The sequence below is a fragment of the Centruroides sculpturatus genome, unplaced genomic scaffold (genome assembly GCF_000671375.1).
Source record: "Centruroides sculpturatus isolate CEXI.00-Female unplaced genomic scaffold, Cexi_2.0 scaffold844, whole genome shotgun sequence".
In the NCBI taxonomy this organism is placed as follows: domain Eukaryota; kingdom Metazoa; phylum Arthropoda; class Arachnida; order Scorpiones; family Buthidae; genus Centruroides; species Centruroides sculpturatus.
In genome coordinates this window covers 125,735-141,451 of record NW_019385027.1, presented here as the reverse complement: position 1 = coordinate 141,451, position 15,717 = coordinate 125,735, and the positions used below count along the sequence as shown (strand labels likewise).

At 26.9% G+C, this 15,717-nt stretch overlaps 2 protein-coding genes across 2 annotated transcripts; both read right to left on the bottom strand.

The window, feature by feature from the left end:
* Nucleotides 1-1,274: 1,274 nt before the first annotated feature.
* Nucleotides 1,275-3,404, bottom strand: LOC111633626 (BTB/POZ domain-containing protein 1-like). The gene is made up of 3 exons (XM_023378232.1): nucleotides 3,164-3,404; nucleotides 2,621-2,884; nucleotides 1,275-2,488 (listed from the first exon to the last, which is right to left on the bottom strand). Exons 1-3 carry the CDS (start codon nucleotides 3,325-3,327, stop codon nucleotides 1,381-1,383), a joined length of 1,536 nt encoding a protein of 511 aa, XP_023234000.1. The 5' UTR covers nucleotides 3,328-3,404; the 3' UTR covers nucleotides 1,275-1,380.
* Nucleotides 3,405-5,517: 2,113 nt separating this feature from the next.
* Nucleotides 5,518-13,788, bottom strand: LOC111633618 (protein NDRG3-like). Its single transcript, XM_023378225.1, has 10 exons — nucleotides 13,744-13,788; nucleotides 12,262-12,361; nucleotides 12,047-12,167; nucleotides 11,866-11,928; nucleotides 11,725-11,785; nucleotides 11,399-11,575; nucleotides 8,070-8,225; nucleotides 7,912-7,996; nucleotides 6,875-6,925; nucleotides 5,518-6,795 (listed from the first exon to the last, which is right to left on the bottom strand). Exons 1-10 carry the CDS (start codon nucleotides 13,786-13,788, stop codon nucleotides 6,635-6,637), a joined length of 1,020 nt encoding a protein of 339 aa, XP_023233993.1. The 3' UTR covers nucleotides 5,518-6,634.
* Between the last annotated feature and the right edge of the window lie 1,929 nt (nucleotides 13,789-15,717).

Sequence of the window (15,717 nt, the reverse complement as noted above, 5' to 3'; positions counted from 1 at the left end):
CATAAAACGGACATTACTTAAATGAATGTTGAACCGTTGAACAATGAAATTAACAGTGAACTAGTTATAAAAAATTATAAGCATAAAAAAGTAATGAGACAAAAAATTAAACATATATGCATATTGAGAACATGTCAAAAATGTCTCCTTTTTAATAACTCTCTTATATTCACTATTGCTTTCTGGTTTGAGAGACCAGAGATAATCGCCCAACATGGTTGGTTCCATCGTCCTTATTAACGGAAATCCATTTCAGAAATGTCCTGATGAATCTTTCCCTCTGTTCATCGCTCACATCATCCAAAGTCTGTGGAAATATGTCGAAATCAAAATGGGGAAGATGAATCCTTATACCAGAAACTTTCCTAAAGCGGAAACGGAAGATGTTTTTGGATCTCAATTGCGTCACAAAATCTAAGCATCAAAAAGAATTTTCCGGTATAACGACAATTAAATTCTAAATCATGATTAAAACGTTCCAAGAGTTTTAGGGCGATTTTTTTCTTTGTTCACCACACACACATTTTGATGTTTCTAACATATCTTTTCAACAATAATTACATTGGAAAAGAAACAGTTATAAATATAAACGATAACATTTTTAAATTGTTCTTTTTTTTTCTTTCTACATAAAAATCCAGTAACGAGTTGCTTAACTTCCCCGGCAACAACATTTAAAATTGCTTGTAGCGTCATCTGTTACAATATTTTATTTTAAAAACTTTTTATGTAATTAATTATTATAAAATAATTATCCAAAATATAATACACAAGTAAAGTTTCAGAAAGTTTTTTGACAAAAGGCACAGGAGTTAAGCTTCAAATTGGGTGAACAAAATCGCTTCCCTCAAACACACAAACATCCAAACATACAGGGAAAAAACACCCGAATTTTTTGTATTTCTCGACGTTTTAAAGTCCCCTGAGTCCAAAAAATTGCAAAACTTGAAATAAATTTGAAATTTTATTTTATAAGTACGCCTATAAAACATATATCCTATATTAAATCGACAATGCAAAAAAGTTATATTTAAATTTAAATTATTACTAAAGAATTTATATTTATTTTTGTTATAATGATCCTCGTATTCTATTATTAATTCCAATTGTTTGAAGAATTTTGCAACTACCACATAATATTACAGAACTTTATGAGTAATTTGTCATAACTTAAAGAATCTTTAAATAAATAAATAAATAAAGTAAATAGAAATTCATTACTTTCAAGTTTATTAATTTTTAAACTTATTAAATGATATAAATTTTGTATATTTTAATTTTAGAATTTGCATTTATGTCGAATTGTATCATAATCAAACTTTATAGAAGATAACGAAAAGAAAATTTTTATAAAGAATTATATAAAATTTGAAAACGGCTTTATCGAATTTTAAATAATAATTCATGAGGATGATCAATTATTAAAAAAGGTCTATATTTTATCGGAAAATGTCGAAATATAAACTCGATTCCTTCTACTTCACTCGGAATTATATTCACGAGATTTGCACACGAAGTCCATTCACCATTCTTGAAGAGGGGTCGACAATCGACCAGAAAAGTATACGTTTCTCCAGCTTCTAGAAAAAGTGGCTTTAGGAAAATTACTTTAAAAATATCTGTTGCCTGGTCGTGTGATAATTTCCCTCTAAGTTTTATGAAATGACTTTGAAATGAGCGCAAGAACCAAATCGTAATTTCACAACTACCGGGAAGATTTATATCGTTTTCGGTCTGTGCGAAGAAACACAATCCACGTAGATCGATATCTTTATACTTCAGATCGAATTTACAGCCAGAATATCCGAGTTGACTTTTTAATTTCTTTTTATTGTAACACGATATTTCGCAAATCCAAGTAGTTTTCCAATTGTATTGCCAGGGGCGAAGTTTGAAACTAGGTTTTCTCTGTCCATCCCAACACCAATGCGGCAATTCTTTGGAATCGAGATTTATGATATTCTCGATAATAGCATTAGCCTCGGCATGAGTTAGAATCTTAAAAGAAAAAGCGTAATGAAGAAATTCCTCTTTACTCATAGATAAAAAACTGATAAATGGTAGAAGTGGTTCCATTGTATTTCTCATTTCGTCTACGGTTACTTCTTCGGATCCTTTACGCTTACAACATTGTGTCCAACTCCACCGACAGAGTTGAGAATATAAAAAAACTTCTGATTCGTAGCAAAGATTTTTCATTCCGAGTATGAAAGTTACGATTTCTAAACTGGAATTCAGAAAACCTTCAGAAAGAACCACGTCTTTTGTATCCGCAGCGATCAATCTCTTGCATTTCATTCGCAACTCTTTGTCATTCTCCTTAATAGCGTGAGCTAACGCTTGACATACATTATTCGGTGTCAAATGATCTAAAATATATTCTCTGCAAGAAGATATCAGATCATTCAATTGGAATTTTTCAGCGGCAGATTGCAATAATATAGATTTTTCTACGGACGTCGTCTTCAATTTCGAAATATAAATAAAACTGTTTAGAAAATTTTAATGCGTTATTTTCTCATTTATAATTCGTATTTATACTCGAAAATTCAATTATTGATTTTTAATTTTTATGAATCTATATTATATTAACCCGAATCTGACGTAAGAATTTACTTACTATAAAAGCGATTCGAAAGTGTAAGGATCGATGTCGGGAATCTTTATGACTTTATTTTCCTGATAATTATTCTTTAGAAAATATTCTTCGAATACATTGCTGGCAGCCGCTAAATATATTTTATGTGCCTTAAAAAATTTTTGAAAGTCTTCTCCTATTAGAAAAATAACATCTGAAAAATCTTCCGACTCGAATAAATAAAGCATTTTAGCATTATCCGATTCTAATTTCTGCCATTTATCCGATGTTTTTTCAACTCGATCTCTGGAAAATCGTTTATAAAGTTTTTAAATTTAGAGAAATATTTATATAGATAGGCTATACAGTCGAACCGCTGAACTCGACAACTGACCGGCAACGTAAAAAATGGCTGTTGTCGGGAGTTGCCATTGTTTGGATGTTATTTTGTATTCGTTCCCCCCCAAAAATGGCCGCCGTTTAAAGGTTCGATCGTATAAATACAAGAATTCCGATGCGAGAATAAGTTATAAAAAAAACCAGTCTAGAATAGAATTTATTCGTATAATAGACATTCGTAATCACCTTTTAATATAAATACACATGTCGAGTATCTCATTTTCTGTTTTGTGATTCCATAATCTTATCGAAATTTCATTATCTTCAGGAAACACTTGCAATCTACTGAACGGTACGTCATCGTCTTCAGAAATGGCATACGTAGTAATGAAAGGATTATATTTATACATATTTATGAGATGATTATAGTTTGGATTTAATAAAGAAAATCTATTATTTATTAATGTAGAGTCATAATAATAAATATAATAGGTATTGTTGTGTAAGGTTGTGAATTAATTAACTAGCAAGCTTCATTCAATGATAGAAATATAAAAATGTTTTATTCATTAAGCGCTAATTAGTTTACATAAAGAGAGAAACTTTTTAGAAATTAATTGGTCTAGTAACTAATTCTATAGAATACACTTCGAATTCGATTTTTTTTTTTTTTTAATATAATAAAAGTTTGATATAAATAGCACTCTTCTCACTAATGACATCGATTGGTTATATGTAGGTCAACCAATATTATGTATAATAAAATGAAATATGTTAAGTAATTTTCACGAAACGGAAAATATAAACCGTCTCAATAAATTATTTATATAAAAGTTTGCTGGCTTATATATATTGTATACACTAAGGCAGTTGAAGTGATATAAATTATGCTAATTCTCAATAATGCGTGTATATTAGTTTTGTCCTTTGTATCGGGTATAAACAATAGCTTATATTTTAAAAACCGATTGATTATTTGAGTAAATGTCAGAATATAAATAAAAATTTTAATCGGATAATGAAGTTTCATTTTATAACCATGTTTAATACACAGAGTTAGGCAGAAGTAACACTATTTTTGAATGTATAATATATATGGTGTTAAGTAGTTTTTAATTTTTTAGGTCTGTAAACAGTGGAAAAAAACTGGTTAGGTAATGTTTTTCTTACTGTTTACAGCCTTAAAATACACACACAAAAAATTAAAAACCACTTAACATCAGATGTAGGCTACTACACATCCGGAAAGAGTATATGTATTTCATTTTATGCCTTCCCCTGTATACTTATATGTATGGAATATGTTTTGACAAATATAATTTATATTAAATATAGTCTAACTGTTAACTGTTTAATACCATATTTGACCATATTTTTAACGAAAAAATAAAATCTTTAATATACACAATCCGTATTTATTTCTAATTAACCATCTTATTACAGTAAAGTGTTTAATATAAATTATTTTTAGATAAATTTAAAAAGGCAATAGTTAATAATCAGATTAACTAGCGTTGGATTTAGATGTAATATTAATGATATTTGACATTAAATACGATAAATATGTTTGATCTGATAATCCTCATAACTAAAGATTTAATTTTAAAAAGAACAATTCTAAAGCTTAGCTTAAACATTTTTTTTTTATGGCTTTAACATTCTGCGAATAACCTCCTCTATTCAATGCTCTAACAGCGGGTGTCCAATTATAATAATTACTATTCCGACTTATTCTCAAAAGTAGAATGTCTAACTGCTTGTAGGCTAATAAATACACCACAAAAAAAAGTAATTTCTTGCTCTCATTTTTTGTGAAATCCTCCGTTTGTGAATCAAGTCTCCAGTATTAAGATCTAAGTTGTATAGCTTTTAACAATAAAAAAAAACGTTAAATATCATGAAAAAATAATTTGATATACTTACTTTTGTTTCATTAATTTATTACTTTAAACTCTTCGTAAATCTGTTTTATTTATTATTGATTTATTTAATTTATGTCGATAATATATTCGAGCCGCCTACCGATATTATAAGTTTTGACTCATAATATATATAATATAAACTATATATACAGGATGGTTCATAAGTCTGAAACCAGAGAAATTATATTAGATTTTCGTTTATACTTTTACGGGTAAAAGTATAAACGAAACTGGCACTGGGGATAGAACATGGCACTGAGGATGGAGAAGGAATTCAAGTTATTTTGATGATGGAGATCCTCTCAGCGTGTCCCTATCATCAAAATCATCGTGAAGTCGCTAAAGATTTTAATAGATTGTATCCAGAATTTTTTCAAATCAACGGTCTGGATGCCTGTTAATCTTCAGCAACATCACGCTGATTGCGAGTCTCCCCACAAAAATAACTTGCATTTTTTTTTACTCAGTGCCATGTAAAAGACACTACCTGTAAAAGAATTAACAAATATCAGCATAACTGTGGTTCCAGACTTATGAGACACTCTGTATAATTTACATATATAATGATGTAATTAGGCTACAGTAAACTATAAAGTATACAATACTTAATAATTTACCATATTGAAGGATATCGTGGTTGTTAATATATATTCAAAGGAATGCTGACAAAGTCAAAAATAAAAACAATGTTTAAGATACTTTTATTTTTCTTGTTTATGGTCCAATGAATTATCTACATAGATTATTTCTGACTAGACATCTAAAATCATCATTTCTAATGTCCATTTTCATACATTTTATAAGATATATATTTGCAACATTTCATATAAGTGCATATTGCAACAATTTGCATATATATTCTAAACTTTTTTTTTTCCTTTAACATTTACAGCTAATTATGCTTAAAATAAGATTTCGTCCCATCATTTCTTAACTCAGGACTTCTATGTTATCATAAGCTAGCAGCAAGGTTTTGTACTTACAAGTATAAAATAAAGTGTATAAAATAAATGCACATATTTATTTTCGTGTATTTGTTTTCGTGTATTCTGTAATTGTATGTGTGTATATATATATATTATTATATGCAAATATACAATATTTATATATATGTAAGTGTGTGTGTATATGAAGTGTGTACAGTACATTGTTATATATTTTACAGGCATGACGTGTTTATGATATTTTGGAAGCAGAGATTTCAAGTACAGTACATACCAATGCTGCTTGTAAATAAAGTTGGCCAGTTATTGTTTTATATAAAATTGGCCATACTCCTCAAAATAAAAGCCACAGTGTAGCTGATAGGCAAATATAAACGAATAAGCTTTGTTGGCTCTAATTTATTTTCAGTTATATATCCTGATATTGAGCCATAACTCTGTTTTCATTTTCTACGTTTAAAATTATATCGTGTTATTGAACATGTAACATAATCACTATCAGAGTCTATTTTCCTTCCAACTATTTATTAGCAGGCAGCACCATATATATATATATTTTTTGTGGTAAATAAATGCCTAAATATACTAACTTCACTTTAACATATCACAGAGTAATATTTTTTGTAGCTGCCAAATTCTATTGTAGAAATCATCGTTACTATGTTAATATTATTTCCAGCTCTATATAACTTTTCAAAATTCTTGATTCATGCAGTATATAATACATATTTTTATAAGATAAATAATTTTCTCAGTTGCGGACTCAATTTGAAAAATTAGCGATAAAGCTAATATTCAATTATTTACTTTTTTTGAAGCTGTAACAAGCGTGTATAAATGTATAAATGCATTTATTGATCACCTGATATATTATGTATATTAATTGGATTTTCCACAATATGTACTTCTTGTCTTCCACCGTAATTTGATGAAAGAAAACTTCCAGGATAGTCTTTTTGCAAGGAATTTTGACGTGAGCGATTTTCACCACGAAGCACTGATAAACTTGCAACTTAAAGAAATTATTAATATAATTAATTAATTTATTTATATATGTATTTTAAATATATATTAATAATTAATTAACTTACTATCTGAAGAAGTAGAAGCTGCTGAAGATCTTCTTCGAAATTGATTGGCAGCTGAAATATTGAGAAATTCTTTTTAAAGTATCGATTAAAGATTTAATTATAGAATAAAGTGAATCTCTGATCGAAAAATAAGACTAATTACAGTAAAACTGTGAAATGTTCATTTTTATTGTAGGATTTTTAATCAAATGGATTTAACAAAACAATGTAAAAAAATGTCTTAACAATTTACAATTTGCAAGTTAATTTGTTTCCATTTCGAATGCTTTATAATTACTTCTTTTACAAGATCATTAAATAAGCAATAGGAAAACTGTTTCCAGTAAATGAAAACTATTTAATACACATAAATTTTCTGCTTTTCCGATTATTACACGTAATGTAAGAATTCATTTTTTATGTATTTTGCGGCTTAAACTAGTATTACTTCAGTTTTTTCGAATTAATTATCTGAATTAAGATTACCTGAATTTAATGAGATTATTATTATTATCGATTACAACACACGTATATTTATTTTTCCGAATAAATTTGAAACGTTTTTAAATGTTAATATAATAAAAATAAAATGCAAAAAGAAAATAATCTACTTTCTCATTTTCTCGTGCTGCTTTGATTTATTTTGAAAAAGAAAGAAAAAAATATAATATATTAATAAAAATTGTCTCGAATAGTCCTTTACAGTTAATAATACTGTAGCCTTTTATTAATAACGGATCTTTTATATTTAGAAAAAGTTTTATTGTCATTAAAAGCTTCAACTTATGCACTGAAAACCGTAAAGGTCCATCTCATTATTTGAATTCGAGATTCCAGTAAAGCGTATTTATTTTCATGCTGTCATCGAGGCAACATTATAGACTTTAATAGACTAATGATAATAAAATTTCAGGGGTTGATTCTTTGAATAATTTCAAATAAATTAATTAATTATTTCATTCTAATTATATAAATCATAATTAAGTTTTTCTATGTTTTTAATAAAAAATTTTAAAAATTATTCATCTTTAAATTTAGTAAATTATATAAAAACATACCGTATCCTAAACCTTGTAAAAAAAGATGTAAGGCCTCACAAACTTTGGCAGGTTGTTCTTCCAATGGCATACCACAATCAGATAACTAAATTTATTGAAAATAATACTAACTTAAATAATATTTATTTTAATTTATATATATTTAAATATAAAATTACCTTCATCCATGTCGAATTTGTAGGATCCAAACGGCTATTCATTGTTATAGTCATTTCTAAATGGGGAGACAAATTTCCTGCTAGTAATAAAACGTGACACCTGAAACAATTGAAAATGTCCATGTAAAATGCTATTCGAGTCGCAATTTTAATATTCTATAAATATCGATATGTTTATTAGCACAATATGTATCGAATTTATAGATTATATTCCCTATTTTTTTATAATTTAATGGTATAAAAAAAATAAATAGTTAGGATAGTAAGTAAGCAGAAAATAAGTAGAATAGAATAAAATAAAATTGATTTAAACTGATATGAGGGTTTCGCACAGCCAAGTTGAAGTAAATAGCATTACATCTAGCCAACGAACACACCGTAAATGAAACAAAGAAAATGGAGCCATAAGCCATTTCTTCGAGACTCGTAGGAATTTCAATTTCGTCTCATACGTGATTAGAATATTTCGTTCTCGTAAATATTGCTTGGCATTCGTTATATCGAGTGTTTTAGCACGTAAATGGGGAAGAGATATAAAAGAAAATAGCTCGTATCACATTCTCGTAGATCGAATACTTGTAAATTGGAGTCACATTGGATTTCTTATTCTTTAAATTAAAAAATTTCAATAATCACAATTTCATTATTTTTCTATAAATGTAAATCTGTATTATTTATACATTTTAATGTTAATTATTACATGCCTGTTTAAATAAAACAACATATAAATACAGTAGTTCTGTCTTCTAAACATAGTGATCATTGAGATCATTTTTTATTTTATCAATTGTCATTTTATCTTGTAAATTATAAAATAAATGAAACAATTCAGTAAAAAAATATAAATTCGTATTGGAATATTTTAAAAAATAATGTTACAATTGACTATTAATTTTTAAAAAGACGACGTATTAAGTTTTCAAATTCAAAATACGTTCTCCCTTTTTCTAAGTTAAATATACAAGATAGGATAAAGTGGAATAACATTGCATGACATGTAAAGAATAAATTGAAATGTCGAATTTACAGTAAAACCTGTGTAAACTTGAATCGCACGATACCAAATACATTTTCCGGTTTGGCAAGTTTCCGTCTTATTCGGGTTCCGCTTTGAATAGGTTTTACTGTATAAAACTTCATAATAAATATAATTTCTATATTACATTTTGCAATTTGCTATTTAACATTCTGCATTAGAAAGTTTTAAGACGTAAATATCACACAAGTATCAGGTTTGGTAGAAAGTTATTTATGTTAGAACTATCATTTAATTCTCTTAAGTCAAATATTTAATCTGCTAGTTTAATTCATATAATTAAAGTAGCCCTCTACAGAATCATCAGAATTCGATAGTGAAAATCAATGGAAATATTACATATACATGACTCATTTAAAGTTTTGAAAGAGTTTATTAAGTTGCTTCAAATGAAACTTTTCTAATAAATAAAACATATTTTTGTTCATTAACATCGAAAAATACGAATTTTCTGTAGAAAAACTTTTGAATTCCATTGTTACTCCTTCCAGAAACAATATATATAATATTATATGAAGAGTAATTTTATGTAAAACGAATAGATTAAAAAGTTAACACGCATCCAATCTTTATCATTTGTAATATAGGTGCATGGTGACTTTTCGATCGCTCTGTATATAAAATTAGTTCCTGAACTTATACTGGTTTAATCGATATCGTAAATACTAAGTCTGTAAACACAAATACCTGATAAATTAAAATATTTGAATTAAATTTCTGAGTGCTTTCAAAGATTGCTGTTGGATTGCTTATAAACCTTTTTTTCTTTTTATAATCATGAAGTAGTTTGGCTAAAGTNAGACATTTTTGGTAGGGAAACTTTAATAAATATTGTATTTGAATTACAACAATGTTTATTAAACAGTGTGTTAGTCATAAGGCAGATTAATGTAGAGAATATGTTACATACAATGTATTACCATATACTGTATGTGTATGTGTGTGTAGCATCTGTTTAAATATTGTAGTGCAGTTTAAAATTTTGGAGATATAAAAAGAACTGCTTATATATACACATGTCTAAATGATTTATCTTGTTACAATGTTTAAGAATTTTTATTAAATTAAAAGTGCCAATGAGGGGAATTAATCTGCTGGAAATGAATTGATATATGATATTTTGAGAATTGAATTTCAAAAAAGATGTGCAAGTTATCAATAAATTTAAAATGTTATTGTAATATATTGTTCTTAAGATGTCAATATTGTAAAAAGGAAATGAAAAATAGCTTTTTGGGTGATAAAATTTAAAAAACTAAAATGTAATCATTCTGATCCAAGATGGCATATTTGTACTTGTAACGCCATCTATTAGCATTCCAAGTAACTGATGTGGACATTTTAAAGGTAAGACGTGAATTCTTAAACATTTTAATTGTATACTTTTAACATATAACGAAAAATTGTAAGAAAAATAATAAAATTTATAAATTCGGAAAAACGATTACGTATAGCTTTATTAATAGTCTAACTTATCTACGTTGAAAAAGCATTCGTGAATCAAACGGAATTCATGTGGCGTTGTAATTCAAAATAAACATCTAAGCTTGACGGATTTTTAATAACTTTTTATTTAAAGTCAAAATATTTATATTTTATGTTTATAATATATTGAAATTAAACAACGTTATTCTAGTTTAAAATAAAATAACTAAAACGAAATGGCGTCGTCTTGCAGTTTGCTATTGAGATGGAGAAGGCAACGTTATCGTTTATAATAAAATGAACGATTACACAGTCGCGTTAATGATCTTTTTATACACTTTATTAAATTATTCGGTCTGTTCAAATAAAGCTTTAAGAGTGAAAAAAATTTGCAGAAATCAGATAACAGATGGCGCTACACGTAGAATAAATTTTTGCCCCATTTGTACAGACGTGCGACTAAATATCCAGATGGCACAGCCAGCTGATTGGTCGGCTGAATGACGTCAACCCAGCGAAGTGTAGATTATATTTTGTAGTCGTCAGAACGTATCATGACGAAATTCATTATTTTTTTTTAGTTGTCGTAATATGGAGTGAGTATAAAGTGAAAATACAGCTGATTATTTATTTTTTTGAACATTTAACTTCATACAAGTCGACCCCCCTATAACACTGTTAATTATTCCGTTTTATACGAATTCCATGTTGTACGAGTCACTTAAATTTTACAAATACGTGTGCCAAGCTGTGAACGGTTCACGTATTTGTAAAATCTAAGTGACTCGTACAACATGAAATTCACATAAAACAGAATTATCAACAGTGTTATAAGGGAGTCAACTTATTTGATATATTTATTAAATGAAAAAAAAATTACTTTTCCAAAATGATACCACATAAGATATTCTTGTGTTGATGTTGTCATTCCAGAATTTCGTAAATTCATAGCATTTAATTTCTGATATCCCCATTCAGTCCAGCTGGCAGCAGTTGAAGTGCAATTGATAAGGAACAATCCATCCACGCAGTCGGGTCTTTGAAGCTAAAATATTACAAAATTCCGTATAAATTATTAATAAAAATATTCTTCTTTCTGATAATATTAAAATTTAATCACTTATCAAGTATATTTATATATTAATTAATAATTGTAATATTAAATATGTTAAAAATTATCTAAATAATACTCACTGCAAACCTTGCTAATATATTAGCTCCTGCTCCAACTCCAAAGCCTATGAAATGCTTTAGTCTAATAAAATAAAATTAAAATATTTAAAATATTTTCATTTTAAAATTAAAGTTTACTTGTAAAATATGTACTGTATTTACCCGTAATATTCCATTACAACTGTTAGCATTTCAGCTAATTGATCCATCGTTGGGTATATGTAACTAAAAAAAAGTTTTTTTATAACTTTAAAATGATTATAACATAAATAATTATTTGCTAATTTAAATAATATATTCAAAAAAAGATTCGAAAGAATTTTTATTTAAATACAAACCTTACCCAGTTGGAAGAGTAATTGCATCTTCTTCTTGACCAGGAGCATTGATGTGATATATACAAAATGATTGAATGAGGATAGGCGTGTCTGCATAATTCAGAAATGCTTGAAAGTTGGTAACATCTGTTCAAAAAAGCATACACAATATAATAATAATAATAATAATAATAATAATAATTTTAAAATTTAAAGACTTTATTGCATGCAAGCAACTCACGATTCAATCCAATATCATGATATGTGAAAATAGCAGGCTTATTTCTATCCCCTTGAACGACTACAAACATTGTTCCTAAATCAGTAGTTATTTTATCTTCCTAAAATAAAATAAACTCACTTTAAAATATTTTAATTGATGTCTTAATAATAATTAATAACAAATTATGTTAAAACATTTATTGGTTATAGAAACAGATTATAGACTAAATAATTGAATTAGCTTCCTTTTTAAATGATTATTTTATGTTAATTTAATTGATTTTCTTAATTTGATATTTAAATTATTAATTAAAAACTGTGGTATTTTATTCATTATAATATATATTAACGAAGTTGTATATTGATTTCCTTAAAAATAGCCTTTGAATTACAATATATAGAGTGGTTTAAAGTTCTCTATAAAAAAAATATATATATTTTCACGTATCATTGTTTCCAGGATATAGAACGATTAATCAGAAAAAAAAATCCCTTGACATTTATATTTAAGAATAAAAAAGACAGGTGTATAAACTAAATTCGTGTCTATAAATAGTGGAAAATGAGTCAATAAGCGTGTATTCAAAGTGAAATAACAAAAGACCAGTTTAAGTATCCACTTTGGTCTGGAAAAATTACTATTGTTCCCTGCATTTTTTTTGTCATTCTGGAAAGTCGAATTTCGAAATAAGTTCTTCCAGAACATCAGCATGACATGTATATATTTATTTAATATACCATAGTTTAAATCATATTAAATTTACAAATTATCATTGTTATTATCTGTGCTAAATGAGGCAAAGTTTCTATGACTGACTTACGAAGCGTGATATAGCTATCCTTCATTTTCCAATAGATTTGTTTCTATATTTAGAACAAATCATGACGTATTTTCTTTACATTTTAAAGTGTTTGCATTGTTTAAAATGAATATTTTACGTGTACAAATAATTTTTATAAAAAGTATCTCGAATATCTCGTTTAGCATTTATTAATTATTCAACTTAATAATGTATTTTTAAAGATAACAATAATAATAATTAAATTTAACCAGAGTTTTAATTACGTTCATATGTTTATGAAGTACGCATTATTCAAGAATTTGAATAATACGAGAGATAATGATAAGTTATTAATATAATGCATTCGGCAATTTCAGTACAAAGAGATGTTATTAAACATAATAAACTGGAAAATTATTTGCAGAAGGCACATAGAAAATATTGAATTTCTAGTCAATATTTCATGCATTTTATCGTTGGGACAAGGAGCGTCTTTTTTTTCGGAGATTTTATCAATAATTTTCCCAATGAATCTACACATCTTTCTCTGTATTTTGGTCTTAAAAAAATCGATTTCGTTAACCGTTTTAACATTATATAATATATACAAAAACATTAAAACTATTTACAGAATTAATTTTTTTAAGTTAGTATTACACAAAACAATATTTAAATATAATTATATAATAACAAAAATCAAATTCTATGAAGTAAAATACCACATTACAGTTTTTTGATGCCATAAAATATACAAATATTGGCATTATTCTTAGTTTTGTATAATTATTTATTAAAGATTTATTTTTACTTTCCCGGTTCTATTATACATAAACTAAAAAACGAGTTGCTCAACTTTCCCGGCAATATTTAAAAGTTTGGTGGCGCCATCTGTTATTATATTTTAGTTTTTTTCAAATTTTATATATTTTTAACTGTTATAAAATGGCAAACAGCTTAATTTTGAGGGTGGGAATGAGTTATGCCGAATCTCCATACTTTTTGTTTGTGTGTATGGATGTGGTGAGGCACGATATTCACCCACTTTGAAGCTTAATAATTCCTATGTCTTTCGTCGAAAATTTTTGAAATTTTGCATAGGAGTTTATGTATTAGTTGAATAGATGCTATTAAATTTTGGTGGTTAAGGGTCAAAAAGTCAAAAGGTCAAAGGTGATTAAAGGTCATAACTCCTTTATCTTACCATCCTTTTGGTTGGTAAGATAAAAGAATTATGTATCGTTAAATGATGAGTTTTTTTTTAAATTGCAAGTTTGCATTCTTTCGTCATTCCTATAAAAGATTTCTATTGTTATATTCTTCCTGGAGACTTTTTATTACGAAANGAAGAGTTGATAAAAAACATATAATAAAACCCGTTCGAAACAAAACCTTAATAAAACGGAAACCTGTCTAAGCGAGTCCGGTTTACATAGGTAAAACCTGTGTAAACCGGACTCGCTTTTTAGACATATTTTAGTAAACCTATGCTACAAAAAAAAGTCTTAAATAATATATTAAATTTTGTCAATATTTAGTAAAAATTGAAATTGAAGAATTAACAAATATTATTTTTTAAAAAATTGCTGGTATCAGTATGTTATTTCCTATCAAAATATGAATTTTTAACAAGTCTGTAAATTCAGAAATTGTTTTTTATGAATTTATTTTAATTAAAATTTTTATAATTAAATTCTTAAGATAATTATATTTTATGCTTTCTTATTAAAGAAAACAATTATAATAAATTACACAGCAACAAAAACTATATTCTGTTTGATTTTAGTACCATAGAAGCCTAAATCGCAAATCAATATTATGGACTATCTAAAGCATGTAACTACTACAGACAATTTATAAGAAAAAAATTCTACTTTTTACTTATAACTTTAAGGGGAGAAATAGGAGAAATTTCAAAATAGTAAAAATTTTATTATTTTCTTTAAAATTATTAATTATAATTATCTTCTATGGAATGAATGAAGATTTATTTATTTATTTATTTGTTCAATTAATGTTCATTTTCTTTCAAATTTCGGGTTTCGAATTTCAAAAGTTAAAGACATTCTTTCATTTTAGAAGAGAAATTTAAAATAAAAGCATAATTTTAGTATTCTTACGATAAAAACGTGCTTTGGAAAATGTAATACAGTAAACCTGTCTAAAACGCAACGATTTCAGTAAAATGCTGTTATAAGCTGAAATCTGTCTAACGAGGACGGATGACTTTTGTATACCAAATTCATAACGAACCTGAGTAAAGAGGACTTTTTCAGCGTAACAGCAACTAAATTTTAAATCGTAATACTATTACTTGATGCCTCGCATCATAATGCTATTACTTGATGCCTCTCATCATAGTCCTCTTCTCGGTGATGAGAGTTTATCACTTCTTCCTTTGTTAATATTGTAACTTCATTGTCTTGAAAGTAGCTATAACAGAGTAATATCTCTGTTTCGCTCCGTTTCTAAGAAGAGTTGATAAAAAACATATAATAAAACCCGTTCGAAACAAAACCTTAATAAAACGGAAACCTGTCTAAGCGAGTCCGGTTTNCTTAATTTATCAGAAACATTGTAATATAAGGAATTATAATGTTACTAAAAATTTCGTTATTTTATGCATAAATTTATTTAATTTTGCCATTTCTAAAGGTTTATCTTTAAAATTATTAATTATAATTATCTTCTATGGA